Source organism: Entelurus aequoreus, linkage group LG03, assembly GCF_033978785.1.
Source record: "Entelurus aequoreus isolate RoL-2023_Sb linkage group LG03, RoL_Eaeq_v1.1, whole genome shotgun sequence".
NCBI lineage: Eukaryota > Metazoa > Chordata > Actinopteri > Syngnathiformes > Syngnathidae > Entelurus > Entelurus aequoreus.
This window is the reverse complement of record NC_084733.1, coordinates 49,317,721-49,345,573: the sequence shown is the minus strand read 5'-3', so window position 1 is coordinate 49,345,573 and position 27,853 is coordinate 49,317,721. Positions and strand designations below refer to the sequence as shown.

Below are 27,853 nucleotides of genomic sequence, written 5' to 3'. Positions count from 1 at the left end.
CTGTATTATGCCAGATATTTTTTTAAAAATTAAGTAAAAAATGAATTACTTTGCCTTGTAATTAATTACATTTATTAAGGAGTAATTCAGTTAGTAATTCAAAAACTTTTTTGGTAAAGTAACGAGTAACTACAAACCCCGTTTCCATATGAGTTGGGAAATTGTGTTAGATGTAAATATAAACGGAATACAATGATTTGCAAATCCTTTTCAACCCATATTCAAGTGAATGCACTACAAAGACAAGATATTTGATGTTCAAACTCATAAACTTTTTTTTTTTTTGCTAATAATAATTCACTTGTAATTTCATGGCTGCAACACGTGCCAAAGTAGTTGGGAAAGGGCATGTTCACCACTGTGTTACATGGCCTTTCCTTTTAACAACACTCAGTAAACGTTTGGGAACTGAGGAGACACATTTTTTAAGCTTCTCAGGTGGAATTCTTTCCCATTCTTGCTTGATGTACAGCTTGTTCAACAGTCCGGGGGTCTCCGTTGTGGTATTTTAGGCTTCATAATGCGCCACACATTTTCAATGGGAGACAGGTCTGGACTACAGGCAGGCCAGTCTAGTACCCGCACACTTTTACTATGAAGCCACGTTGATGTAACGCGTGGCTTGGCATTGTCTTGCTGAAATAAGCAGGGGCGTCAATGGTAACGTTGCTTGGATGGCAACATATGTTGCTCCAAAAGCTGTATGTACCTTTCAGCATTAATGGCGCCTTCACAGATGTGTAAGTTACCCACGTCTTGGGCACTAATACGCCCCCATACCATCACAGATGCTGGCTTTTCAACTTTGCGCCTATAACAATCCGGATGGTTCTTTTCCTCTTTGGTCCGGAGGACATGACGTCCACAGTTTCCAAAAACAATTTGAAATGTGGACTCGTCAGACCACAGAATACTTTTCCACTTTGTATCAGTCCATCTTAGATGAGCTCAGGCCCAGCGAAGCCGACGGCGTTTCTGGGTGTTGTTGATAAACGGTTTTCGCCTTGCATAGGAGAGTTTTAACTTGCACTTACAGATGTAGCGACCAACTGTAGTTACTGACAGTGGGTTTCTGAAGTGTTCCTGAGCCCATGTGGTGATATCCTTTACACACTGATGTCGCTTGTTGATGCAGTACAGCCTGAGGGATCGAAGGTCACGGGCTTAGCTGCTTACGTGCAGTGATTTATCCAGATTCTCTAAACCCTTTGATGATATTACGGACCGTAGATGGTGAAATCCCTAAATTCCTTGCAATAGCTGGTTGAGAAAGGTTTTTCTTAAACTGTTCAACAATTTGCTCACGCATTTGTTGACAAAGTGGTGACCCTCGCCCCATCCTTGTTTGTGAATGACTGAGCATTTCATGGAATCTACTTTTATACCCAATCATGGCACCCACCTGTTCCCAATTTGCCTGTTCACCTGTGGGATGTTCCGAATAAGTGTTTGATGAGCATTCCTCAACTTTATCAGTATTTATTGCCACCTTTCCCAACTTCTTTGTCACGTGTTGCTGGCATCAAATTCTAAAGTTAATGATTATTTGCAAAAAAAAAAAAAGTTTATTAGTTTGAACATCAAATATGTTGTCTTTGTAGCATATTCAACTGAATATGGGTCGAAAATGATTTGCAAATCATTGTATTCCGTTTATATTTACATCTAACACAATTTCCCAACTCATATGGAAACAGGGTTTGTATAATGACTTTTTAAAAGTAATGTTCAAAAAAGCCTGTCACACAGCATCATGAAGCAGTTGGCAGGTTGGTGTTCCTGGCTAAAATATTTGTGTGTATGTCTTGTAATAATGTTTACCTATAAAAACTGCTGTTAATAATTGTTAAAGGTCAATTATTTTCATATTGCTGCTGATGTTTAAACATGTTCTCTTAAACCAAGGCAATTTATTTCACATTCTGTTATTTTGTGTTTTTGTTAGCTGAAGAATTGAGCATAGCTAAATGTTTTTGTTTAAAGAAGAGTGTAGATTATATTTGACTTTTCTTATATTAATTTCAAGGCTTTTAATTTTTTCTTATCTCAAAACACCTCTTAAATTGGGATCCTATTATGCAAAACCTACTTTTCTTACTTGTTGGTACCTGTTTGTTTTTGGGATGCCCATCAGTGCCGAAAATTTAAAATCAAGGCATGGTGGAGATATTTAGTTCCGTCAACGAATATTTCCATGTATGATTTAGTTTATGGGCCAAACTATATCGACATATGAGTTATGGTCCGGGCAGCACGGTGGAACGGGTTAGTGTGTGCGCCTCACAATACGAAGGTCTTCGGTTTGATCCCCGGACTCTGGGTCTTTCTGTGTGGAGTTTGCTTGTTCTCCCCGTGACTGCGTGGGTTCCCTCCGGGTACTCCGGCTTCCTCCCACCTCCAAAGACATGCACCTGGGGATTGGCAACACTAACTTGGCCTTAGTGTGTGAATGTTGTCTATCTGTGTTGACTCTGCGATAAGGTGGCGACTCGTCCACGGTGTACCCTGCCTTCTGCCGGAGGGCAGCTGGCATAGGCTCCAGCACACCTGCGACCCCTAGAGGGACAAGCGCTAGAAAATGGATGGTTGGATGGATGGCGTTATGGTACATAGGGATGAGCAACCCAGCCCTGCACTCGTGTTCGCGACAGTTCGAGCACAGTTTAGGGATGTTTTCCTGTGTTTAATTGAGTTTTGCAGTAGTAGTGTTTATATGTATGAGTACATATGTGTACGTTGTTTGAGTGTTAATAATGAAATTGTGATATTTAAGACATTTCGTATTGCCCCTAATTTTTTTCTGTGCTGCTAATTGTTTTCATTTAGTATCACCTGTGCTACTAGTGAAAAAGCTAAGTGTACAGCTCACTGCAGCATCCTCACTGGGAAAGTTATCAGCAGCGACCTTGCCAAGGCCGGTGCGAGGGAGCCAAAATATAAATGAGAAATGTTTGGTTAGGGCGAGCAGATGCATTTCAATATACGTCTACATCGCAACATCACACTGTGGTTCCTCATAGGTGCATCTGCCCGAATGATGTAGATCGATGGACAACGCAGCAACTCTTGGACCACGACTTCCTTAAGCCTCCATCGCCTAGAAACCCTTTTCAGGACCAGGAAATCAGCCCAGAAGGTAACTGTCACACTAGGGTTGAACTTGTCTCAATAACCACAATTTCAGTAGTTGATACCAATAACTTAAATTTTTGATACTGCGGTAAAAATACAAAAACTGCACCCATGTGTTTTTAAAATCAACACTTTATTGAAAACTATTTCAAACTGTTTCAACCTTCGACATCATTTTGCACAGAATTTAAATTGCAGTAGCAGCTGCCAAGAGGACCCGGCATCTGGAAAATATTCACAGCGCTTCACTTTTTCCACATTTTTGAAGTTACAGCCTATTCCAAAATGGAATAAATCCATTTTGTCCTCAAAATTCCACAGACAATACCCTAAAATGACAATGTGAAAAGGTTTTTTAAATTTTTTTTGCAAATGTAGTAAACAATTTAAAAAAAAATCACATCTACATAAGTATTCACAGCATTTGCTCAATACTATGTTGATGCATCTTTGGCAGACATTACAGCCTCAAGTCTTTTTGAATACAATGTCACACGCTTGGCACATCTATCTTTGGGCAGTTTCACCCATTCCTCTTTGTGGCAGCTCTCAAGCTGCATCAGGTTGGATAGGAAGCATTGGTTTTCACTCAGGATGTCTCTGTACATTGCTGCATTCACCTTTCCCTTTATCCTGACAAGTATCCCAGTTCCTGTTGCTGAAAAACAACTGTAGGCATGGTACTGATTGTATTCCGTCACGTGACTTTTTCCCGGAAGTGGAAAAAACCGGTGGTCAACCAAGTCAAAATGGCTGTTGGGCAGCAAGCAGCGTGCAAACTCTGAGTACGCAAGGGGCTTAGATCTTCCTGAAAAAAGCAGATATGATCTTAAATTCTAACTATGCAATGGAATATATCCCTGTACTTTATTTATTTTTTTTATTATCGAGTGATATCAAGGACTATCAGTCGGTGGATTTCATATCAATCTATCTTGTGCTCCATACGTCATTCTACACAACAAAACCGATGAAAACTTAGAAAAGCATGGGGGTCTACACCTTCTTGTGTGTGGCTGGGTCAAAAAAATGGGTATCAAAACTCTCCCAAATAAATATGCATCGTTTTTGCTCGGGTAAGGTTGCATTTCATGATTCAACTTTGAGTTTTGCCAGGACGCGTCCATGTAAACAAACTACGACGATATAGCACCCGGCAGCTGACATCCGTGACTGCATATCCATTTAACAAAGTAACAATTACTAAATCATTGCCATATTTGATTTTTGTCCTGTTGTCAAATGTACTCTGACAGATTTGTGTTCAAAATAAACAAGACGGGAGACGTAGAAGTACCTTTCCTGACAAAGTATTGACCCTGACTTTCTGGTTTCTGTTTGTTAAAAATAAAATACAAATAATATCAAGATAGTATTTCAATGGGAAATACTTAACGTTAAAAGTATATCAAAGAAACTTTTAACAAAGTGATCACTTCAAACTTGTACGTTTTTGACTTAGCTGCTCTCTTGGACTGGAGTGCGTGCCACTTTTGTCGTCATCTTTTGTGAAATCTTGCACTCTCCCGCCCTACTTGATTACCTCTCAAGGAACTTTGAAGAAATGTTGAACAGTTTGTACAGCCAAAATCAATAAACCCACACTGGTTAGCCTCAGTTACACGTGCCTATACAATTGATATAAAAATATTACAACACAACAAAAGGAACACATTTTGGGAAAATGCAAGTTTCAGCAAAGGTGGCTGGCTGGCTAACTTTTCAAAACCTGGTTAAAGCCTGTCGATTGTAAACCCAGAGAGGCGTTCTGCAGTGTGTGCAAAAAGACTTCCAAACTGTTCTCAATGGGCACCAATGCAACAGAATCGCACGTTATTAGCTAATCACAATTCAACAATTAAAGGCAGACAGCAGTTAACAAAGGAACTTCTGCTGTCACCACCCCAACTGGCAGTTTCTGCTACCACTACAGAAAGATAAACAAATACAAATAAATACTCAGATTAAACAGTCTTGTGAGCCAATTCTAATTCACTAGAGAGTAACAGTTAATGTAAACTTTTCAACTATTACAACTAAGATTATTACACCAATATTATCATTGTCAAATGCTTACAGTTCTGTCTATACAGACAGTTGTAATCTTTTGACTATATATAATAACTATCTGTAGTAAGACATAGACATTAGGTTTGTTTTAGGTAGCATTAAAAAAGGCATTTAAAAACCTTAAATTATATTTACTGTTACATACAGAAACTCTGGTGCTTGATTAGCAAATAAATGCATGATGCAATACACTTCCTTCTCTCATTTAACTTTTAATGGTTCCTCGATAAAGTGGCAACACAGATCTCTTCTTCTTTATCCGGCGAAGCAGGTGTGTTGTTAAGCGTCTGATGCAAGTTATGATTCATACAGCCTCTCTTTGATTAGAACTTGTTTACGAGCGAGGACAAACCGGAAGCACCAAATCCGCATTCGTGACGAGCTTCCACAAATAAGTGACTACATGGGAAACAGTTGCTATATTTTGAAGTCAGCATCCGTTATTTTTTGGCGCTGACTCTGTGCTCATATGCCGAGAATTGACGCGGCTCTACTGAAAAAAGGTGGCATCGATGTAATTTTTGCAAGTTTTGACAACCCTGTGTCAGAGTACTATTATGAATATGTACACCTACCAACCACACTGCATTAGTAGAGTATAAGAGAAGTATGCCTTTTCAAATATCAGGGAAAAAAATCAGAACAATATCTACTATATAAGTAAATATAAATGTATAGATTTAATACTCAAGTTAGTGTTAAAATGGTTTTACGGTAAATATTGTATTTTTACAATTGAATTTTTACCCATTTTTCAGATATTGCAGTGGATTTGGCATCTTCTGTAATCCCACACAGCCACATTCTGAACGGTCCATTCAGTTCTGGGGTGCTAAGACAGTTTTCCCGCTACTTCAGTGAGTTTGCGGAACTCCAACTTTTGGGCAAAGGGGCGTTCGGCGCTGTTATTAAGGTATGCTTGCCTGGATTAATCTTCATGGAAAATTCCACTAGCAGGTAGCTATGGTACCAATGTCCGTGTATTGTTTTTAAATCCCTTTCACGTTTAGGTTCAGAACAAACTTGATGGATGCTACTATGCTGTGAAGCGCATCGAGGTCAACCCCGCCAGCAGGCAGTTCAGGCGCATCAAAGGCGAGGTAACGCTGCTCTCACGTCTTAACCATGAGAACATTGTGCGCTACTACAATGCATGGATCGAAAGGAGCGAAGTGCCGGCCACGGGGATGCACAGCAACACCGACAGCTCTGAGCCACTGAGCACTGATGACAAGCAGCTTTCGCGTGGGAATCCTGTAGCTCGGCTCAACGAGCTTGGTTTTCCTGACAATGTGGAGGACATTGCACCTCCTCCTGCTTTATCTAGCTCCGTGGAATGGTCCACGTCTATTGAGAGGTCCTCCAGTGCTAAGCGTAGCCGACACCAGTCAAGTGATGATGACGATGATGATGATGATGATGAAGACGACGTTTTTGGTGCCTCTTTTTTGTGAGTTAGTTTTTTATAAGTCTTGCTGCTGAAACAGGAACTCTGATATTTTCCCCCTCAAATTTAGGCCATCAGATAGCGACTCTCTCAGTGACATAATTTTTGACAACGGCGATGACAGCACAGATGAGATGTCGCAGGTTCGACTGTTTACCACCATCCCGTTTACTTTTGTCAAGTCAATGAAACAAATGTTTGGCGTCTCCTGCTGCAGGGTGGGCCTGGTAGAAGGCCGCTAAGTGGCACAACGGCAAGTGCAGACACGGATCGACCTCTTGTTGTTGTGCATTACCTGTATATACAAGTAAGCATCCCCCAATGCTCTTCTTCTGCCACCAGATGTCGCTGTCAGACTTGTAAGCCATGTGTTTTCCCTCCTGTTTAGATGGAATACTGTGAAAAAAGCACTTTGCGAGACACAATAGATCAAGGTCTGCATCAGGACCAAAATCGGTTATGGAGGCTCTTTAGGGAAATTCTAGACGGTCTTGCTTATATCCACGAGCAGGTTTGATATACATTTTGATAAAACATTTTTGTCACTTGCGTATGTATTACTAGAACCTTAACTTTAATTCAGAATCAGCCAAAAGTAATGAGATTCATCCTCGTCTCCTAAAGGGAATGATTCACAGGGACTTGAAGCCCGTCAACATCTTCCTTGACCATCAAGATCGTGTGAAAATTGGTGATTTTGGTCTGGCTACGGACCATCCGGCCAGTGTGGTAGGCATTAATCTATGAAGAGTTTTATGTTCCATATAGTCAAAGTCTTGTCAAAGATTTATATTGTCAGTTTCTTACACAAGAGAACAACATTTTGTTTCTGCATCAGTGACTGCAATTTAGTCGAAACAATAGTAGCTTTTTTAACTGTTTATCTATAGCTGTAGACAATCTATAAAGATCCAGTTCAAGATTTATATCAGACATTTGCACTTGATAGTATTTACGAGTGTCTAAAATTTCCAATACAAGCGCCGATACAAGCAGTCCTGCAGTACTTTTCCAAAGCCTGACAGACAGTTAACAGCTAAATGTCTTCCAATATGCACACAAGGTTGGTCATTTCTTGTATTTTATAGAAGGTGAACATGGTAGGCTATACTCTTGGCTACTAGCAGCTACTGTACACAAGCTAAACATGTACTCACCTTTCTTAAAGTAAAGTACCAATGATTGTCACACACACACTAGGTGTGGCAAAATTATTCTCTTCATTTGACCCATCACCCTTGATCACCCCCTGGGAGGTGAGGGGAGCAGCAGCGGTGGCCGCGCCCGGGAATCATTTTGGTGATTTAACCCCCAATTCCAACCCTTGATGCTGAGTGCCAAGCAGGGAGGTAATGATATTGAACCATAATGCAATCTAAAACTAACCTGACTCTCGCCAGATCCTTGTAGTTCGCTGAACTGAGCTGTGGAGCTCAGCAAACTACAAGGATCTGGCGAGAGTCAGGTTAATCGAAAACACCACAGGTATAAAATAATTATAGTTCCATATTACTTAGGTATACAAAGTCTCCTAGAGAGAAGTTTACTAGAGAGTTATAACCTTGTTGGGATCATTCAAATGTGTCATGAGTCATATGCTTAATTTAATTAATTATTGTGTATTCAAGGTATCCCCAAAACAATTCACCACCACTACACTTCAATTTAATTAAAGACATCATAAGTCCATTCCAGTTAATAAATAGGTTAGCGTTTTTCATATCTATCATTGTTCTCTGCTTGAGTAGTTTCACTTGCTCAAGCCTTTTCCAACATTCCCCACTACAAAATATTAAAGGTATATGATTCGATTAATTTTGATATTGTATTGGATTAATATCAGGCCCAATACTCAAGGCTCCAATATTGTTATTGTATCGGAAGTGGAAAAGTAACGGGACACCACTAATATTGATGCTCAACTTGGATTGATGCTATCAATGATGTATTATTTCAACAATGTTTGTCTTGTGTAGCCAGATACACAATAACAATTTATAAAACAATGACAGGCACTATGTCACAGTACACTGTAGTAATTTACAAGCTCTTTATCGCTTCTCCCAGGCTGCAGATACATTTGAAGTGGAGGAGAGTGGTTCAGCAGCAATGCAAAAACAGGACCCAACAGGTGCAAATATACTTTTTTCTTTTTTATTAAAACAACTGTCTCGTTTTACTGTTTTTTCCACCTCTCACGTTTCCATTATTAATAATTGTAGGAAACATGACTGGAATGGTTGGCACAGCCCTCTATGTTAGTCCAGAAGTTCAAGGAAATACCAAAGCTACCTACAATCAAGTAAGGTTTTTTGTGTGCATCTAATATTAAGAAAATGCAGCTAGTTATAAATGTAATTGGTAGTCAATCACACAGTTGATTGCTTTTTTTTTAATTTGTGTGTTTGTGTTCTCAGAAAGTTGATTTGTTCAGCCTGGGCATCATTCTCTTTGAGATGTCCTATCGGCCTATGATCACTGGAGCAGAGCGCATATCTGTCTTGAGCCAGCTCCGTGTGGTAGGTGCATTATTGGCGATCGTCATAGAGAGAGTTTTGGGATGTGTTCCTTAGTTCATCTCCTTCCCCCTTGCAGGAGGCCATCCAATTCCCGGAGGACTTTAGTGCATACGAGCAAGGAACTCAAGTAAAAAAAGTTTCTTTACACAGCATTGCAAATAAACATGGTCCCTATTTATCAAAATATGTTCTGTGTTCTCATATTAACCCGGATTGACATATGCTTGTCATCATTTCAGAGGAAGGTGATAGAGTGGTTGCTGAAGCATGACCCTGTGCTGCGCCCCACTGCCCAGGAGCTGCTGAAGAGTGAGCTCCTGCCTCCATCCCAGATGGAAGAGTCAGAGTTGCATGAAGTATTGCAGCACACCATGGCCAATATCAATTGCAAAGCTTACCGCAGCATGGTGGGCCAGTTGTTTGCTCAGATCACTTCACCAGTCATGGATTTCACCTATGACATAGACCTGCACAAGGTATGACCTTTGTTTGCTAAATTAAAGTTGACAAAAATACGTTAGTGTACAAATACTGTTTTCCTTCTCATGTGTCTCTCCCTGTTATTGCTTAATCAATGCCTTCCGACCTTAACAGAGGCTGTTTGTTTCGTCTCCCCCCCCCCAGGGCAGCTTCAGTTTCAGCAGTGCCAAATTGCAGCAGTATGTGTATGAGACAATCACCAGGATCTTCAAGAAGCACAGTGAGTGTAGGAGGCTTTGTGCGTGTGAGACTCTGACTTTCCTTTGCAGACCTCTGAGACACTGACATCTGCTCCATTGAGTGGTGGCTAAACAATAAATTCACTGTTTAGATGCACAAGAGACAACACAGGTGCTTGTGTTGTATTGGTTCGCACTGCTAATGATCTCCAGCTGTACTTACTCGTTTATGATCATCATTGAATTGCGTCTTTCAAGGTGAGGGTCATATTATCTTATGCAGATGCTTGCAGCCATGTCTTATGCTTGTCATCAGGTGCGGTACGCCTGCAGACACCGCTGCTGCTCCCTAGAAACAGGAAGGTGTATGAAGGCAGTGAGCCTGCCTGCTTCATGGACCACAGCGGCATGCTGGTGACGCTACCTTATGACCTTCGCGTGAGCCCTTAACACTTCACACAACACATGTTGCATTTCCACACTAGCAAACAAACCCTAATTATTCAAATATTTGCCATCATGTAAACACATGCTGTAAGCAGCTACCTTTCAAAAATCACAAGGGACTCGGTTGTTGTTTACCTGCTATGATTGATTGCAACCTGGTATGCACCAACATCATTGTTATTATATCAATACATCCATAGATTCACTTCTCTTTTTTTGTTTTACTTCAGATGGCTTTTGCAAGATTTGTCGCAAGAAACAACGTAACACTTCTAAAGAGGTAAATATTAAACTTAGAGAATGCCAAGTAAGGTGAAGTTGGGTGTGTGACAATGTTTAACTAAAAAATGGTCTCTTAGTTACGCCTGGGTCAATAAATCAATTAATCAAATGATAAATGAAAGTGATTTTGATAACTTTGCTCTCTACGATAAATTGCCATGTGTCTGTGTTTGTTTTCGCTTTAAAATGGGGTACAAGAGGGTTCACTCTGTGCATCGATCTTGACACCTGGGTGCGCTTATTCAACAGTAGAAGGAAGTGAGTCCCCCAGGTCAGCCACAATCTTTGTCTTGGTCGGCGGAGGTGGGACCGCTAGTTTACGCACACAGAATGCATGGACACTCGTGGCTCGCTAGTAAGTAGCACCACAAGGTAACACAAATTAAAAAGATGATTGTCTTCAAACAAGTGGGCAAGTTGAGCCTATCAACACACACAAACGAGCAAGTATGCCCAATATGTTGGTAATTGATGGCAACAAAAATCAACAACAGAACAAATCACCGGACCATCCATCCATCCATCCATCCATCCATCCATCCACCCATCCATCTTCTTCCGCTTATCCGAGGTCGGGTCGCGGGGGCAGCAGCCTAAGCAGGGAAGCCCAGACTTCCCTCTCCCCAGCCGCTTCGTCCAGCTCCTCCCGGGGGATCCCGAGGCTTTCCCAGGCCAGCCGGGAGACATAGTCTTCCCAACGTGTCCTGGGTCTTCCCCGTGGCCCATTTTTTTTAACTGGAGTCAAAATGGCACTTCAAGATTTTCAATATTTGTTGAAGTGCAATTTTTGATAACACAGATTGAGAATCAGTTGTATTATTATTGTTTGTTTACTTATTTAAGATAATTAAATGTTCTTGACCTTCCAATAACAATGGTAAAAATAATGTGAAATTAAAAGTTAATGTGTTTGAAAGTAATACTTGCATAATTATATATTATGATTACATTAGTGTTTATATGGTTCTCAAAATAATGCTGACAAAATAGTTTATCGCCAGTTTGTGGGCCCAGCAAAATGTATTATCGGCCCAGGCCTAAATTAAGTTTTTTTTCAGATGCTGCTTTGACATGTTGTTCATACATTGTTTGCCAACAACAATCAGTTGGAGTTTATATTGTGGAAGTTGGTTTGTTAATTTACATGCAAAGAGGTCTATTCTGAGACAACCATTAGTTGTAAAATTCACTGTAGAAAAAAACATTTCGTATAGGAGCATAGATTAAAATGTCCTAAAACATGGTTTCATTGGTACGACATTTATTCCATTAAAATGAACAAATCCCTAATTGCTAATTAGTTTTGGTTATTATGCAGGATTATCAATTAGGAAATGTCTTCCAAAGCACGTTCCTAGATTAAATATTTTACGAGTAAGCTTTTGTCATTTAGTTCTTATGTTGAAAAAATCACAAACATGTATGTTTCTCTTTTCCAAGGTACAGCATTGAGCGCGTGTTTCGCCCCAGGAAGCTGGATCGTGCTCACCCAAGGGAACTTCTGGAGTGTGCCTTTGACATCATCACACCTGTCACCAACAGCCTTCTCCCAGATGCCGAGACCATTTACACCATCTCTGAAATAGTCCAGGAATTCCCTGCACTTCAGGTTTCTCTCCTTATATAGCATTTAATATAACGTCAGTGTGTGCTGTGCTGCCCTGCCTTGCTTCACAACTACACAGAACATTTTGTTTACTGGCTCGATGCATTCTTGTCCTTTCTAACGACTGCCGTCATATCAACCGGTGTTGTTTGTTTTCTTTCCCCCTTGAACTTCCCACTCGCATGCCGAACATACCAAGCTGTGAGAAAGTCTGACAGATTTACACCATGTTTATTATAGACACCCTAAATCTGTTTTGTGCAGCTTACTCCACTTCCTCTCCTCCCTCCCTGCAAAATCCATTTCCTGTCCACACTTCCCATTGCTGTCAGTTCAGACCAACATGTATTGTGAAACCGGTTAACTCAGGTTCCTGCAGAGGGTCTTTTGAGCCACCCAACTTCTGTAAATGCTGTTTAAATCAAAATGTTACAGTCATCTTGTTAAGGCCATTAGGCTATAAAGTTAAATGATGAAAAGTTACTGTAGAGTAGACATGCATTACTTTGTTATTAGAGCAAGCACCGTATTTATTTTGAATAAGGTCCAACACATGGTGGTCATACGTACCAGCTACAATTTTCAGCTGATTGTCTTCTAGCATGTATTGTTAAAACTTTGTCAAACCTATAATTCTATTGAATATAATAAATACCTAATTCAGGCTGTAGATCACTAAGGTCAAAAGTCATGCAAAATGTATTGTTTCCTGTATAGTATCATATCCAGAACCCTGCTGCTTTTAATTATATTGATCAAAATTCATGAGGTTGCTAACGAAAGAAAAAAAATGCACACATAGCTGTATATGTGCATTTCCATTTCGGGGAATTTCTGGCCTACTAAGGATTGCTCACTTTCACTGTTAAAGCGTTAACTGGCTGTTTTTGTGGTTGTAATTGCAGGAAAGGAATTATAACATTTACTTGAACCATACTAGCGTGTTAAAGGCTATCCTGTTGCACAGCGGAATCCCTGAGGACAAACTGAACCAGGCCTCCAACATACTATGTGATGCCATGGTCAGTGTTTTTCATATGCATGGAAGATGCTACCAACATGACTTGTTTTCCCAGGTTTAATATGCACACTTGTGTTTTTGATAAATATGGTGTCCTGTTATACTCTGTTCCAGTGTGAAAAGCTGACCAGGCGTGAAGTAGAGGCAAAGTTCTGCAACTTTTCACTGTCGACCAACAGTGTAAGTTTCTACAGGGTTTAACTGGACACAAAATCCCACTGCACCAGCAGCAGATTACTTTATTTTAATCAAAGCTGCTGTGTCCAGTTGCAGGTGTTGTACAAGTACATAGAACAGAAGGGAACTCTGAAGGAAGTGGCACCATTTCTGACGTCACTTACCAAGCAGAAGACTGCCGTCACGCAGCTGGCTAAGCAAGGCCTAAAAGACCTGGAGGAGGTCACGATGCTGCTTCAAAAACTCGGAGTGAAACAGCAAGTAATGGCGCCTCTTTCAAATAAATCAACCATTTTTGTTTTGCCCCTATTTAATGCAGATGTTTTATTTTTACAGGTAATAGTCAATCTAGGTTTAGTTTACAAGGTGCAACACCACTCTGGGATTATCTTCCAGTTTGTGGCCTTTATCAGGAAACGTAAACGGACTGTACCAGATATACTGGCTGCTGGAGGACGTTATGACCACCTGGTAAATGACCGACTTTATCACTTGTAAATGGACAAACATCCATAATTATGGGTGATATGACCACTCAGACATAAGTAGAATTTAAAACTAACCATAAGTTTGCTCTACGAGTTTAAACCTTTCATCGTTAATATTTTTCAATACGGTCATTTATATCACATTTGCAAAATTTGTAATTTAAAGTTTAATGTCTTTACGGTCAGATCTTGGGATTTCGTGGGCCTTCCTCTACGGTGCCAGTCCCCTCTGCAGTGGGTGCCAGTGTGGCTGTGGACAAAGTCTGTGCTGTGGTGGCCAACATGGAGGAACCAGTGAGATACACACGTTCACCATCATCCCAAATGTCGAAATATCATAATGACGGAGCAGCATTTTCACATTTAATTCTGCCTCGTTATATGCTTCAAAGCATGTTAATAAATGCCATTATTGGGATTCTATTAATAGTAATTAACTTAATAATAGTTTTAGGTTTTCATTTTGATATGTGGAATGGAAAACAAAATCATGCTTTGCATTATGGATTCATATGTAAATTACAATAATTCGCTACATGAGATGAAAAAAATTTCAAAAAATATAAGTATAATATACTGTATAAACAATGTATGTAAATAAATAAAATGATAAATGGGTTATACTTGTATAGCGCTTTTCTACCTTCAAGGTACTCAAAGCGCTTTGACAGTATTTCCACATTCACCCATTCACACACACATTCACACACTGATGGCGGGAGCTGCCATGCAAGGCGCTAACCAGCAGCCATCAGAGGCAAAGGGTGAAGTGTCTTGCCCAAGGACACAACGGACGTGACTAGGAAGGTACCGGTACTATGCATCATTTAGTGCTATTTCAACCTTTACTTGAAAAAAAAGGCTATTATCTTTGTACAAGCGGATTTTTATTAACTGCATGGTGGAGTAGTGATTAGCACATCTGCCTCACAGTCAGAAGATTGATGGTTTTTGTATCTGTTGGACCATCATTTTGTGAAGTACTCTTGTTTTTCCTGTGCATTTGTGGGTTTGGTTTTCTCCCACGTCCCCAAAACGTGCATCTTAAATTGTAGACTTAATTGTTCATAGGTTTGAATGAGAGTGTGCATGATTGTTTATATACTGGCAACCAGTCCGGGGTCTACCCTGCTTCTCGCCCAAAGTCAGCTGGTATAGGCTCGAGTACTCTGGGACCCCCATTAGAACGGCCCATCTCATGGATAGATGCGTGTTGACTTTTGATTCCGAAGCATTGGTTGAGTAGTTTCAATCTTGCTTGTTTCTGGAGGCCTGTTGATTTGATTTTCACAAAGATATTCCTGGCCAAGCTGCTAAATAAGCTTCTGTTTCATTTTATGATGTTCAGTGATGGGTTGAATGCATAAGTCAGATTTTCATGGAAAATTAAGTATGTTCGTGACAGGATAATATGCCTCAATCTTGTTTTTGTGAATGGTCCAGGTAATCTCTGCTCTTTCCTTCAGCCATCAGCAAGCTCCTGTGATGTACTTGTGGTGCCAGTGGGATATTCATCCATGTGCAGAGCAGTCAGTGTTGTTCAGAAACTTTGGAGTGCCGGTGTCTCTGCAGACATTTCTTACGATGTCTCACAGGTTTGTGACTTACTTATGGCTTTTTTTTGTTTTTCATTGAAAAGTTTGTTTGAATTATATGAAACCATGTGGGACTTCTTTTAATAGTCTGTTGTGTATTCCTATTAGATTATAGTGTACAAACCCTGTTTCCATATGAGTTGGGAAATTGTGTTAGATGTAAATATAAATGGAATACAATGATTAGCAAATCCTTTTCAACTCATATTCAATTGAATGCACTACAAAGACAAGATATTTGATGTTCAAACTCATAAACAAAATTTTTTTTTTGCAAATAATAATTAACTTAGAATTTCATGGCTGCAACACGTGCCAAAGTAGTTGGGAAAGGGCATGTTCACCACTGTGTTACATGGCCTTTCCTTTTAACAACAGTCAGTAAACGTTTGGGAACTGAGGAGACACCTTTTTTAAGCTTCTCAGGTGGAATTCTTTCCCATTCTTGCTTGATGTACAGCTTAAGTTGTTCAACAGTCCGGGGGTCTCCGTTGTGGTATTTTAGGCTTCATAATGCGCCACACATTTTCAATGGGACACAGGTCTGGACTACAGGCAGGCCAGTCTAGTACCCACACTCTTTTACTATGAAGCCACGTTGATGTAACACGTGGCTTGGCATTGTCTTGCTGAAATAAGCAGGGGCATCCATGGTACCGTTGCTTGGATGGCAACATATGTTGCTCCAAAACCTGTATGTACCTTTCAGCACTGACACAAAAGAGGATGTGTTGAACAGAAGCCAAAACCAATTTTGATAAGCATTAAAGTCAAGCCTTTAACTTGGTCGTTTTACATGACATGATAAGGGCTCAGACTGCTATTTGGAAGGAATTCTTATTTTTCTTGCTGATTTGAGAAATCACAATGTCTAGACAAGTCATACAACTGTCAGCACTTAATAATAGAGTCATGTCAGTTTCTTCCAGACAGCAGCATCTGTAAATATAAACTGTATAAAGTAAGGTTGTAACGGCATTATAAATACTGCGGAATTTTGGTTTCAAAGTGTTCTCAATTGTACCGTGACGTGTGACCAGAGGTGGGTAGTAACGCGCTACATTTACTCCGTTACATCTACTTGAGTAACTTTTGGGATAAATTGTACTTCTAAGAGTAGTTTTAATGCAACATACTTTTACTTTTACTTGAGTATATTTATAGAGAAGAAACGCTACTTTTAATAATAATAATACCTGGGATTTATATAGAGCTTTTCTAAGTACCCAAAGTCGCTTTACATGTAGAACCCATCCATTCACACCTGGTGGTGGTAAGCTACTTTCATAGCCACAGCTGCCCTGGGGTAGACTTTACTCCGCTCCATTTATCTACATTCAGCTCGCTACTCGCTACTGATTTTTATCGATCTGTTAATGCACGCTTTGTTTGTTTTGGTTTGTCAGACAGACCTTCAAAGTAGGATCTATCGCATGCCTGTGTTTCACCAATCAAATACAGTCACTGGTGACGTCTGACCCCGTTTCACCAATCAAATGCAGTCACTGGTGACGTTTGACTCCGTTTCACCAATCAAACAGAGCCAGGCGGTCACATGACCTCCTGGTCATGTGAGGCAAAACAACAACAAGCTTAAGCTTACATGAACTCAACGGCAAATTTGAGGAAGCACATCGCAGTAAGTAACATTAGTAGATAATTTGGCTGTCACCGTAGGCTGATGTTAGCTTCCCTGCTGTGAATCACTGTCAAATGTACATCGTGTGGGGACATTTATTAACGCACTGCAGCCTCATAGACACACACACACACGCACAGTCACACACACACTCACGCATGCATACAAACACCAACCAGAAGTGCACAGTGTGTTCTCAGGTGCAGCCCACACCTATCAGTTTATGGTTTGCGTAAAGGCTAACATGTTATTTTCCTTTGTAATCTCTGCCTACTGAGCCTATGGTGCTGTTAAGTTATTGTGGCTCAATTTGCCTTAATTTTTTTATGTTAATGTATTATTATTTAATATATATTATTGTTTTAGTTGCTTAAGAGATATTCCTGGCTCTGAATTTGCTCATTGCTATTTTTATGTTTTTCTGCATTATTTGTTGCCGTCATCATTAAACGAACAGGTTACTCATCAGTTACTCAGTACTTGAGTAGCTTTTTCACAACATACTTTTTCCTTTACTCAAGTAAATATTTGGGTGACTACTCCTTACTTTTACTTGAGTAATAAATATCTAAAGTAACAGTACTCTTACTTGAGTACAATTTCTGGCTACTCTACCCACCTCTGCGTGTGACGGTATCAAACGAAAACTTGATGAGTGTAGTAAGGCTGCAGCTAACGATTATTTTTCTATCGATTAATCTATAGATTATTTGTTCGATTAATCGGTTAATCTATAGATTATTTTTTCGATTCATCTATAGATTATTTTTCCTTTTACCGATTTTTTTTTATTTTTTATTATTTAAAATGAAGATGAAAAAATAAAAGTAGGCCAGTTTTTTCAAAAGGCATGGCTTTTATTTACAAAAAAAAAAGTATGGCCACTCAGTCAACATTGACAACAACATGACAAAATATTCTGTAACAATGTAAACATTTAAAACTTTTAACATTTAACAAAATTAAAAGTAGCTTATTTGTTTTTAATGTGCAAATATAAAAGTAAACATCCAGTGCAAATCTTAATATTCTGCAATAGTATAAGCATTTCAAAAGTAAAAGTATTGCTTATTTTGCTTTAAAATGTGCAAAAATAAAGATAAACATCCAATACAAAAAAGTGCAAAACGAAATATTCTGTAACAACAGTGTAAACATTTCAACAAAAGTGAAAGTATTGCTTATTTGCTAAAATGTGCAAAAATAAAGATAAACATCCAATACAAAAAAGTGCCAATCTAAATATTCTGGAGCACTGTATACATTAAGTATTGCTTTTAAAATGTGCAAAATAAACATCCAGTCCAACACAGTACACAATAACCAATTCTACTCATTCCAGTGAGTGACTAACAGTTGTAATGAAGAAAGGTTAGCATGTCTACTTGCTTTGCTTCTTTTCTTGTTTATAATATTCCCAGCAGCTGAAAATAGGCGCTCAGAAGGGGTCGATGTGGCTGGAACTGAGAGGTAATTAGCCTTCACCTCAAACCAGGACTGCGAGCGAGCTGAGCTGCAGTTTAAGTTTCTAGTAGGTCAACGGGCTCATAGTGATGTTACTAGTAGTTGACTGGGAGGTGTTTATTATCATTTGGGGAGAGTCCGCTGCCTGATGCTCACCTGCTAAACACCTATCTGCTCCACGCTGAAGCGCTGACTACATGCGCTATGAATACGCACTGCTGATTGGCTGATAATGCTTCGAGTGTACCAATCAGATGGTTGTGTGGGTGGGACAATGCTGCGTGTGTACCAATCAGATGGTTGTATGGGTGGGACAATGCTGCGTGTGTACCAATCAGATGGTTGTATGGGTGGGACAATGCTGCGTGTGTACCAATCAGATGGTTGTGTGGGTGGGACAATGCTGCGTGCTCAGACAGAGGCAGACAAGCAAAGCAACTTGTTAAGACTTTAGCAGATAAAGTTAGCTTTAGCTTAGAAACTCGTTCGGTACACCCCCGTACCGAACCGAAAGCCCCGTACCGAAACGGTTCAATACAAAACACATAACGTTACACCCCTAGCAGATACAAATGACACATTCATGTATTTGTGTAATGATGACAACGTATGCTAACGCGGACGATTGACTAGTTGATGGTTGATGGTTTTCTTTTCAAATGTTCGTTCATAGCCGTTGTGCTGCTATGATAGGCCATTTCCGCTCGACACAGTGTGCATACAACAACATTATTAGGCTGTGTATTGAAATACTCCCACACTTGTGACGACTTTTGGCGTGCGTTTTTCCCCCTCGCTCGCACAGTCTGCTTTGCGCTCCGCCATGACGGTAGTGTGACGTAAATATGCGACGCGTCGACGCACAAAAACGGCGTCGACGTATTTACGTAACCGATGACGTCGACTACGTCGACGCGTCGTTTCAGCCTTAGAGTGTAGTTATCTTCTGGCGTTTTGGTGTCAGCCGGGTCTGTAAATAAACTACATGTCCCAGAATACTCTGCGCGGCGGACTGACAAGGTGGGGGCGTTGAATGCCGTAAATAGGAAGTAAAGTGTGTACATACTCATCGTAGATACAATTAATTGATTTTGGATATTAAGTATGTCAGTAACTAGTTGAGTTATGTTGCTAACAAACACACAAACAAGCCCAGGCTAAAACATAACCTCTTTGGAAGAGGTAAGAAAGTGTGCATCCTGGCAAAGCCGATGTCGCGGGGGGGCTGGAGCCTATTCTAGCTGCACTAGGGTGGAAGGCAGGACTGGACAAATTGCCACCTCAAACCACCACACAGCAAATATATTTGAAGCCGAACATCAGTTGGTGAAACATTTTCCAACCTCATATAAAAAAAATTCCACTGTAGAGGACACCACTTCCCATGTGTAAAAGTTGAAAGACACAAAACTGTACATTATTGTTTCACTAGATGTTTACATTGTTAATTTAAAGTCATCAACTGTAAGTTATGACTTTAAATTGAAACAGTATATGTTCCTGCACAATTATTTGCATGTAGATATACTTGTTTGTATTAAAAAATATGATTAGAACATTTTAGCAGTATGTTTTTGTTCAAATACAATAAGGACAAATACCGCAATAATATTGTACCGTGGCTTTAATACCGCAGAAATTTCGTACCGGGAGATTTCAAACCAGTGGTCACCAAACTTTTTGAGCCCAAAACCCCTGAGACCCCTTTGTCAACTATAAATATATATATATATATATATATATATATATATATATATATATATATATATATATATACCATACATATATATATATATATATATATATATATATATATATATATATATATATATATATATATATATATATATATATATATATATATATATATATATATATATATATATATTAGGGTTGACCCGATACCGGTACCAAAATATATATTGATACTTTTCAAAATAAAGGGAACTACAAAAAATGTCAATATTGGCTTTATTTTAACAGAAAATCTTACACTACAATACACATGTTTCCTATTGCACTCAAAGAACAATTTTAGAAGGTTAAAATACAAATTAAAGGGCAATAAACACATTGGGCTTTTTTTGTTGGGATCAAAGAACAATTTACAATTATACATATTACATATAGTCCGCCATTATTAATGATTATGTTAGAATATAAAAAAAACTTTATTGACATTATATTAAATGCTTCATGATTTATGGTTGCCATTCCTGGTCTGTGCTTTAAGAAAAATACAATTATTAGTTAGTACTAATAATTGATATGCCATGTAGCAGGTAAAACACACATTGTTAAAAATAAAACACAAATTGTAGCAATTTCTTACAAATTCAGTAATTTTACTTGCGTTAGTTGACGTTAGATGGGTCTTAACTCCGCTAATATTTGGCATCAATCCAAGCAGCTGTGTGCGCGTCTACGTATTTACATGTTATGTATCTACATGTGTACAACAGGGGAGTTAGTTTACTTATGAGAGTAGCGTGTGTGTTTGTGAGAATGGTTTTGTGTTGGCTGAGTGATGTCAGTGAGTGGGTGGGCGAGTAAAGGAGAGAGAGGTAGCGCGTGCATTGCGCAGTAGAAGGATGAACGGGTCCGGTTGTGTCCTGCAAAACTAATAATAATGCAACCAGATTGTCACAAATCGGCAGCCTCGTCATTCTGACCTGAAAGCGGAACTTAGCAGACCCATTGGCGTGTAAAGTGAAGGGTTTTAACCTGACGAAAACATTGACCCTGAAGGGAACGTCTGCCCTGTGCTCCTCTATTATGATCTGCACCAGATCAGAACATCAGGACAGGTGTAACTACTAGGGCTGTGAATCTTTGGGTGTCCCACGATTAGATTCAAAATCGATTTTTGGGTTCACGATTCGATTCAAAATCGATTTTTTTTTTTCAATTCAACACGATTCTCGATTCAAAAACGATTTTTTTTTAATGAAAACAATACACAACAATACCATAATAATGCAATACAATTTCAAAACCAAATCCGACCCAGCAACATTCAGAATAGCAATAAACAGAGCAATTGAGAGCAATTGAGGACACACAAACATGACACGGAACAATCTAAAAGTAGTGAGACAAAAATGAATATTATCAACAACAGTATCAATATTATTAACAATTTCAACATAGCAGTGATTAAAAATCCCTCATTGACATTATCATTACAAACATTAATAGAAAAATACATTAAAAAAAATTAACAATAGTGTCACAGTGGCTTACACTTGCATCGCATCTCATAAACTTGACAACACACTGTGTCCAATATTTTCACAATGATATAATAAGTCATATTTTGGTTCATTTAATAGTTAAAACAAATTTAAATAATGGATCCCATATTCCAATATATGACTCTTTATTATCTAAACTAAATGCAGTTTTTTCTACTGATATCATCTCCATAGCTTGTGTGTACCAATCAGTATGAGTTGGACTATCAACATCTATCCATTTTTTTAATATTACCCTTTTTGTTATTATGCATATTGAAAGAAATGCATTTTTACCTTTTGATGACACATTACTAAATTGATGGAGATCCCCAAGAATATAAGTTTGCAGTGTCATTGGGATATTTATATTAAGGACTGTGATTGCTTCTTTTGTTGTTTTCAACCATAGCTCTTTTATTCTCTGACATTCCCACAATAAATGAACAAGAGTTGCCTCGGCTGCCCGACACTTCATACATAACTTGCTATCTACTACACCAATTTTAAACAGCTGAGAAGATGTAAAATACAATCTATTCAATATCTTAAATTGAGTCAGTTTATCTTTAATGCTTCTAAAGGGCTTATTGGCATTTTTCCAAATATCATTCCATGATATGTCTCTTTCATCTAAAATGTTTAAGTCCATCATCCATTTCCCAACACATGCATCATTTGCATTTCTAGTGTGGTGTTCATTTATTATTCCATAAAATAGTTTAATTAATTTCTTAAATGTATCTTGATTAAAAAGTGCATCTTCCAGTTCATGGCTATTTAAAGACATATTTTCAGAGGATATGCATTTATTTACAGCGTGTTTTAAAGAGATAAAATTTAAAAAATGATTTCTGGGTATATTATATTGATCAACTAAATCATTGAACGGTTTAAAAGAGTTTATATTAATAATATGATGAGGTTTAGTAGTACCTCTGTCTTTCCATGTTGTCCATTTAACCACATTTTTATTAATTATGATATTAGAATTGTACCAAAGCGGTTGATTTACAGATGTCATTGAGTTGATTCCTAGTATTTTCAGACACAGTTATAGAATGTTAAAGGTGGCTTCTATTGGGCTCTGCCTCAATTCATTAGGTATTTTTTTAAATATAATATAAACTCCCCACATCAATGTCCAAATTCATCAACATATTTTTTTCTATGTTGATCCAGTCCTTATCTGCAGAAGAATGAAATAAGTGGCTTTCTTGTTCACAACCGAAGGAGATATAATAATATAAGAAGTTTGGTAATTGTAGTCCTACTTTATCTTGTGTACAAGACAACCTTAAGTATGAACAACTGGCCTTCTTTCCACACCATATAAAATGTGATATCATTGTATGTATTTTTTTACACCAACTTTGATTAATTAGGACAGGCATCATTTTCAGTATATAATTAACTGCTGGCAGTATACTAATTTTTACTATGTTCACCCGACCCCAAAGTGGTATTTGAAGACGTGACCCGCGTTCCATTTTGGATTCTATCTTATTTTTTTAAATGTTTAAGATTTAGATCTCTGCTTGTATAAAGGTTTGGTGTAATGTGTAGTCCTAGATATATGATTTCTGCCTCTTTCCATTTAATTTTGGAGTTCTGAACTTGTGATTTCTTGCAGTGTTTATTAAGTGGTAATATGTCACATTTGTCCCAATTGACTTTATACCCTGATAAACAGCCATATTCAGTGATGACATTATTGATATAGTGAAGAGAGGAGTTAACATGTGACAGGTAGAGAATTATGTCGTCACAATACATCGCTAGCTTATTATACTGAGAGCCAATTTTTATACCATGAATATTATTTTCACTTCTTATTTTTGCAGCTAAGGGTTCAATAACCAAATTAAATGATAATCCAGATGCAGGACATCCCTGTTTTACTCCTCTTTTTAACGAAAAAGGTTCTGAAATATGATTATTGGTTTTGACTGATGCCATGGGCATCTTAATCCATTGTATAAAATTATCTCCAAATCCAAATTTACGTAATGTGCAAAACATAAATGACCAGTTTATGCGGTCGAATGCCTTCTCCGCATCAACAGTATATGCTGCTGTGGGATAAGTGAGACTTCTAGCATAGTAAGTAACATTAAACAATTTCCTTGTATAGTCTGAAGATTGTCGACCTTCCATGAAGCCAGTTTGTTCAGTATGAATTAATTTTCCTATTACATTTGATAATCGTGTGGCTAAGATTTTTGCCAAGATTCAAAAGGATTCTCTATTCATTCAATACATAGGATTTCAGCAGGATCTACCCCAGTCTGCTGACATGCAAGCAGAGTAGTAGATTTTTGTAAAAAGCTTTTATAATTGTCAAGGACAATGTTTTATCAACTGATTGCAAGAATGTAAATTTGTTTTAACTATTAAATGAGCCAAAAATATGACTTACTTTATCTTTGTGAAAATATTGGACACAGTGTGTTGTCAAGCTTATGAGATGCGATGCAAGTGTAAGCCACTGTGACACTATTGTTCTTTTTTTTTTTTTTTATAAATGTCTAATGATGTCAATGAGGGATTTTTAATCACTGCTATGTTGAAATTGTAACTAATATTGATACTGTTGTTGATGATATTCATTTTTGTTTCACTACTTTTGGTTTGTTCTGTGTCGTGTTTGTGTCTCCTCTCAATTGCTCTGTTTATTGCAGTTCTGAGTGTTGCTGGGTCGGGTTTGGTTTTGGAATTGGATTGCATTGTTATGGTATTGCTGTGTATTGTTTTGTTGGATTGATTAATTAAAAAAAATAAAAATAAAACATTTTTTAATAAATTAAAAAAAAAAAAAAAAAAGTTTAAAAATGAGAATCGATTCTGAATCGCACAACGTGAGAATCGCAATTCGAATCGATTTTTTCCCACACCCCTAGTAACTACATTATTACCTGTCATTATTTAAACTGATTGTGCAGAATTGAATGCTTATTATTTAATGTTTACCTAAGTTTGAAGCAAAGGTGGTAATACTAACCACCACATTTGACGAGGCGTGTTTTAAAGCAACACTTGAAGGACGTTGCTTCCTTGTTTAAAGCATCACCTTTATCGTTGGTTTTGAAGCCCAAATACCTCCATATTGCACTTCACACAACCTCTTTATCAACCAGTAGAATTGTCGTTTTTTACCATTCCTCCTCTCCAAGATGTTATTGCTTGTATGCACTTTGTGTATGCGTTTTGACACACTCAACATCATGCGCCTGGGCTCTGTAGTCACCGCCACACAGTGGCATTCAGATGAAAGAACAGTACCGGAACTTTTCAAAGACAGTATAGTACCAATTTCAATCAATTAGTATTGCGGTACTTTATTAGTACCAGTATACCGTACAACCCTAATATATGTATATGTATATATATATATATATATATATATATATATATATATATATATATATATATATATATATATATATATATACATATATATGTATACATAAACACACACACATGTTGTGTGTGTGTTTATGTATACAAATATATCTACATATGTATGTATACTTATATGTAAATATGCATATTTACATATGTGTATGTACAAGTGTATATATGTGTGTGTGTGTATATACATATATATGTGTATAGAGATGTCCGATAATGGCTTTTTTGCCGATATCCGATATTCCGATATTGTCCAACTCTTAATGACCGATTGCGATATCAACCGATATATACAGTCGTGGAATTAACACATTATTATGCCTAATTTTGTTGTGATGCCCCGCTGGATGCATTAAACAATGTAACAAGGTTTTCCAAAATAAGAGAACAACTTCAACTCAATTTATGGAAAAAAGTGCCAACATGGCACTGCCATATTTATTATTGAAGTCAAAAAGTGCATTATTTTTTTTAACATGCCTCAAAACAGCAGCTTGGAATTTGGGGCATGCTCTCCCTGAGATAATCTTGATACCCACTACAACTATGGGAAATACTATACTATGACTTTCACAAGGTGCATTACTTTTTACTTTATTAAACATGCCTCAAAACAACAGCTACAAAAACAATGAAGGCACACAGCTTCAGTCCAGAGCAGACCTGGGCAAATTAAGGCACGGGGGCCGCATGCAGCCCGTTAAGCTTTTTAATCTGGCCCACCGGACATTCCCATATCATTTTTGTAGATCTTTAAGATGGAAACTGTAGCTGCCATTAAGATGTGCAGTGATGTTTTCAAATGACCGTAAGTCTTGAACTATACAAAGTATTTCAATGGTTGGAATCTGCGCTTTTGCATGATATACAGTATGGTAAACTAAGTCACAGCAGCTCTGACGAGGCACCAAGCAGTGTGGGTGGGGAGAGTTTCCACAGAGTGTTTCCAGAGCGGCCTGTCTGAAATGCGGGTATCGGACAGACGCGGAAGGATATTTTTACAACAAAGTTCTAAAGATATCAGATTGTTCAGGGTTTTTTACCCTTTGCGTTCATATTTTGCTGTGTTTGTTGCATTTTTGTTGCGTTTCGCTTGATTGTATAATATGTCGATGGAGAAGGGGTGTAAATAGTAAATGGTACTTGTATAGCGCTTTTCTACCTTTTTAAGGAACTCAAAGCGCTTTAACACTATTTCCACATTCACCCATTCACACACACATTCACACACTGATGGCGGGAGCTGCCATGCAAGGCGCTAACCAGGACCCATCAGGAGCAAGGGTGAAGTGTCTTGCTCAAGGACACAACAGACGTGACTAGGATGGTAGAAGGTGGGGATTGAACCAGTAACCCTCAGATTGCTGGCAAAGCCACTCTTCCAACTTCGCCACGCCGTGTGACGTTCATATGTTGTCAATATTCAGTGTTTTATCCTTCATAGTTAATATTGTAAATCCCACATTCTTTATTTTCATGTACATCCTGGGTGTCTCATTCAGTAAGAAAATGTAATATTCCATTCCGTTTTTTAAGGCGGTCTGTCATAAAGTTTTTAGCATTCAATCAGAAAATATTGTGAGGTTTTGTATTCGTGTTCCGAAAAATAGATACACCGGCCCCCAGACACATTTTCTTCTCTAAATTTGGCCCCCAAGTCAAAATAATTGCCTAGGCCTGGTCCAGAGTATACTAGAGTAATAAAGTAAACAATAACATAGTACTCCTTTATTGCGGGACTGCCTGGCATACTGTATAACAGGAAATTATAAACTGGGCACAATCTGCCCTGCTCTAACGTATGAGTATGAGTAACAAAAATGTGCTGCAAGCGAGTGGTGAGTGATTGAAGTGGCCTAGCAGTCAGCCAGAGCTTCTGAAATGCTGCGTTGAGACAGGGCACCTCCGTTCACTGCAAGCAGCAAAATGTGTGCCATGCAGGGCAGACTAGCCACCGTAGTGTTTGTTATATACTGCGTGCGTTGTCCCTGACCACAACGTGAGCTTTCGCCTTGGTGTGGTTTTTGTTGTATTTTTGTTTTTTCTCAGCGTAGTCTTTAAGCGACAACTGTGTGGTACTATTTTTTTTCGGTGTTTGCTTTTCATCCATCTTCCGCTTGTATTCATCGTCTATCTCCTTATGATTCTTGAAGAGGTGGGAGATCAAATTGCTCGTACTAAAGGAAGACGTCTTGGTTCCTCCTCGCATAACCAACTTTTTGCAGTCATTGCACATTGCCAGTTTTTTATCCGTCAGATAAACTTTAAAATAATCCCAAACCATAGACATGGTGTCATTAGTCAGTCACCGAGCGAGCTCGCTTGTTAGCCACGGCTAAAGCACCGGCAACAACACACTCTTGTTGTTGTTATACTGCGCTCGCGGCGGTTTGATGAGGTCAAGCGTCGCCAGTAAACCTCTCATTCTGCAGTCGTCAACTCCTGTGTTGTGTGTGGGAGAGGGGAGGGGCTGCTGACTGGGAGACGCAACAACTCTGTACTTCTCCCTACCTCTGTGTACCGCTCCGTACAGCGTCGTTTTAAAAAGTCATTAATTTTACTTTTTGAAACCGATACCGATAATTTCCGATATTACATTTTAAAGCATTTATCGGCCGATAATACCGGCATGCCCATATTATCGGACATCTCTATATGTGTAT

The 27,853-nt window shown here is 38.6% G+C and overlaps 1 protein-coding gene across 3 annotated transcripts in view; it reads left to right on the top strand.

Annotated features, from left to right (window-relative positions):
* eif2ak4 (eukaryotic translation initiation factor 2 alpha kinase 4) overlaps positions 1 to 27,853 on the top strand; it is an 85,335-nt gene that overhangs the window by 30,417 nt on the left and 27,065 nt on the right. For all 3 annotated transcript variants that reach the window (XM_062042018.1, XM_062042017.1, XM_062042019.1), the window contains 22 exons: positions 3,021 to 3,136; positions 5,961 to 6,115; positions 6,213 to 6,652; positions 6,720 to 6,792; positions 6,867 to 6,956; positions 7,038 to 7,160; positions 7,274 to 7,378; positions 8,717 to 8,780; positions 8,872 to 8,951; positions 9,067 to 9,168; positions 9,245 to 9,295; positions 9,408 to 9,644; positions 9,793 to 9,868; positions 10,144 to 10,265; positions 10,505 to 10,554; positions 11,997 to 12,165; positions 13,068 to 13,184; positions 13,298 to 13,363; positions 13,451 to 13,621; positions 13,697 to 13,831; positions 14,035 to 14,142; positions 15,315 to 15,443. In XM_062042018.1, the coding sequence (XP_061898002.1) occupies positions 3,021 to 3,136; positions 5,961 to 6,115; positions 6,213 to 6,652; positions 6,720 to 6,792; positions 6,867 to 6,956; positions 7,038 to 7,160; positions 7,274 to 7,378; positions 8,717 to 8,780; positions 8,872 to 8,951; positions 9,067 to 9,168; positions 9,245 to 9,295; positions 9,408 to 9,644; positions 9,793 to 9,868; positions 10,144 to 10,265; positions 10,505 to 10,554; positions 11,997 to 12,165; positions 13,068 to 13,184; positions 13,298 to 13,363; positions 13,451 to 13,621; positions 13,697 to 13,831; positions 14,035 to 14,142; positions 15,315 to 15,443 (2,779 nt within the window). The remainder of the gene's footprint in view (positions 1 to 3,020; positions 3,137 to 5,960; positions 6,116 to 6,212; positions 6,653 to 6,719; positions 6,793 to 6,866; positions 6,957 to 7,037; positions 7,161 to 7,273; positions 7,379 to 8,716; positions 8,781 to 8,871; positions 8,952 to 9,066; positions 9,169 to 9,244; positions 9,296 to 9,407; positions 9,645 to 9,792; positions 9,869 to 10,143; positions 10,266 to 10,504; positions 10,555 to 11,996; positions 12,166 to 13,067; positions 13,185 to 13,297; positions 13,364 to 13,450; positions 13,622 to 13,696; positions 13,832 to 14,034; positions 14,143 to 15,314; positions 15,444 to 27,853) is intronic.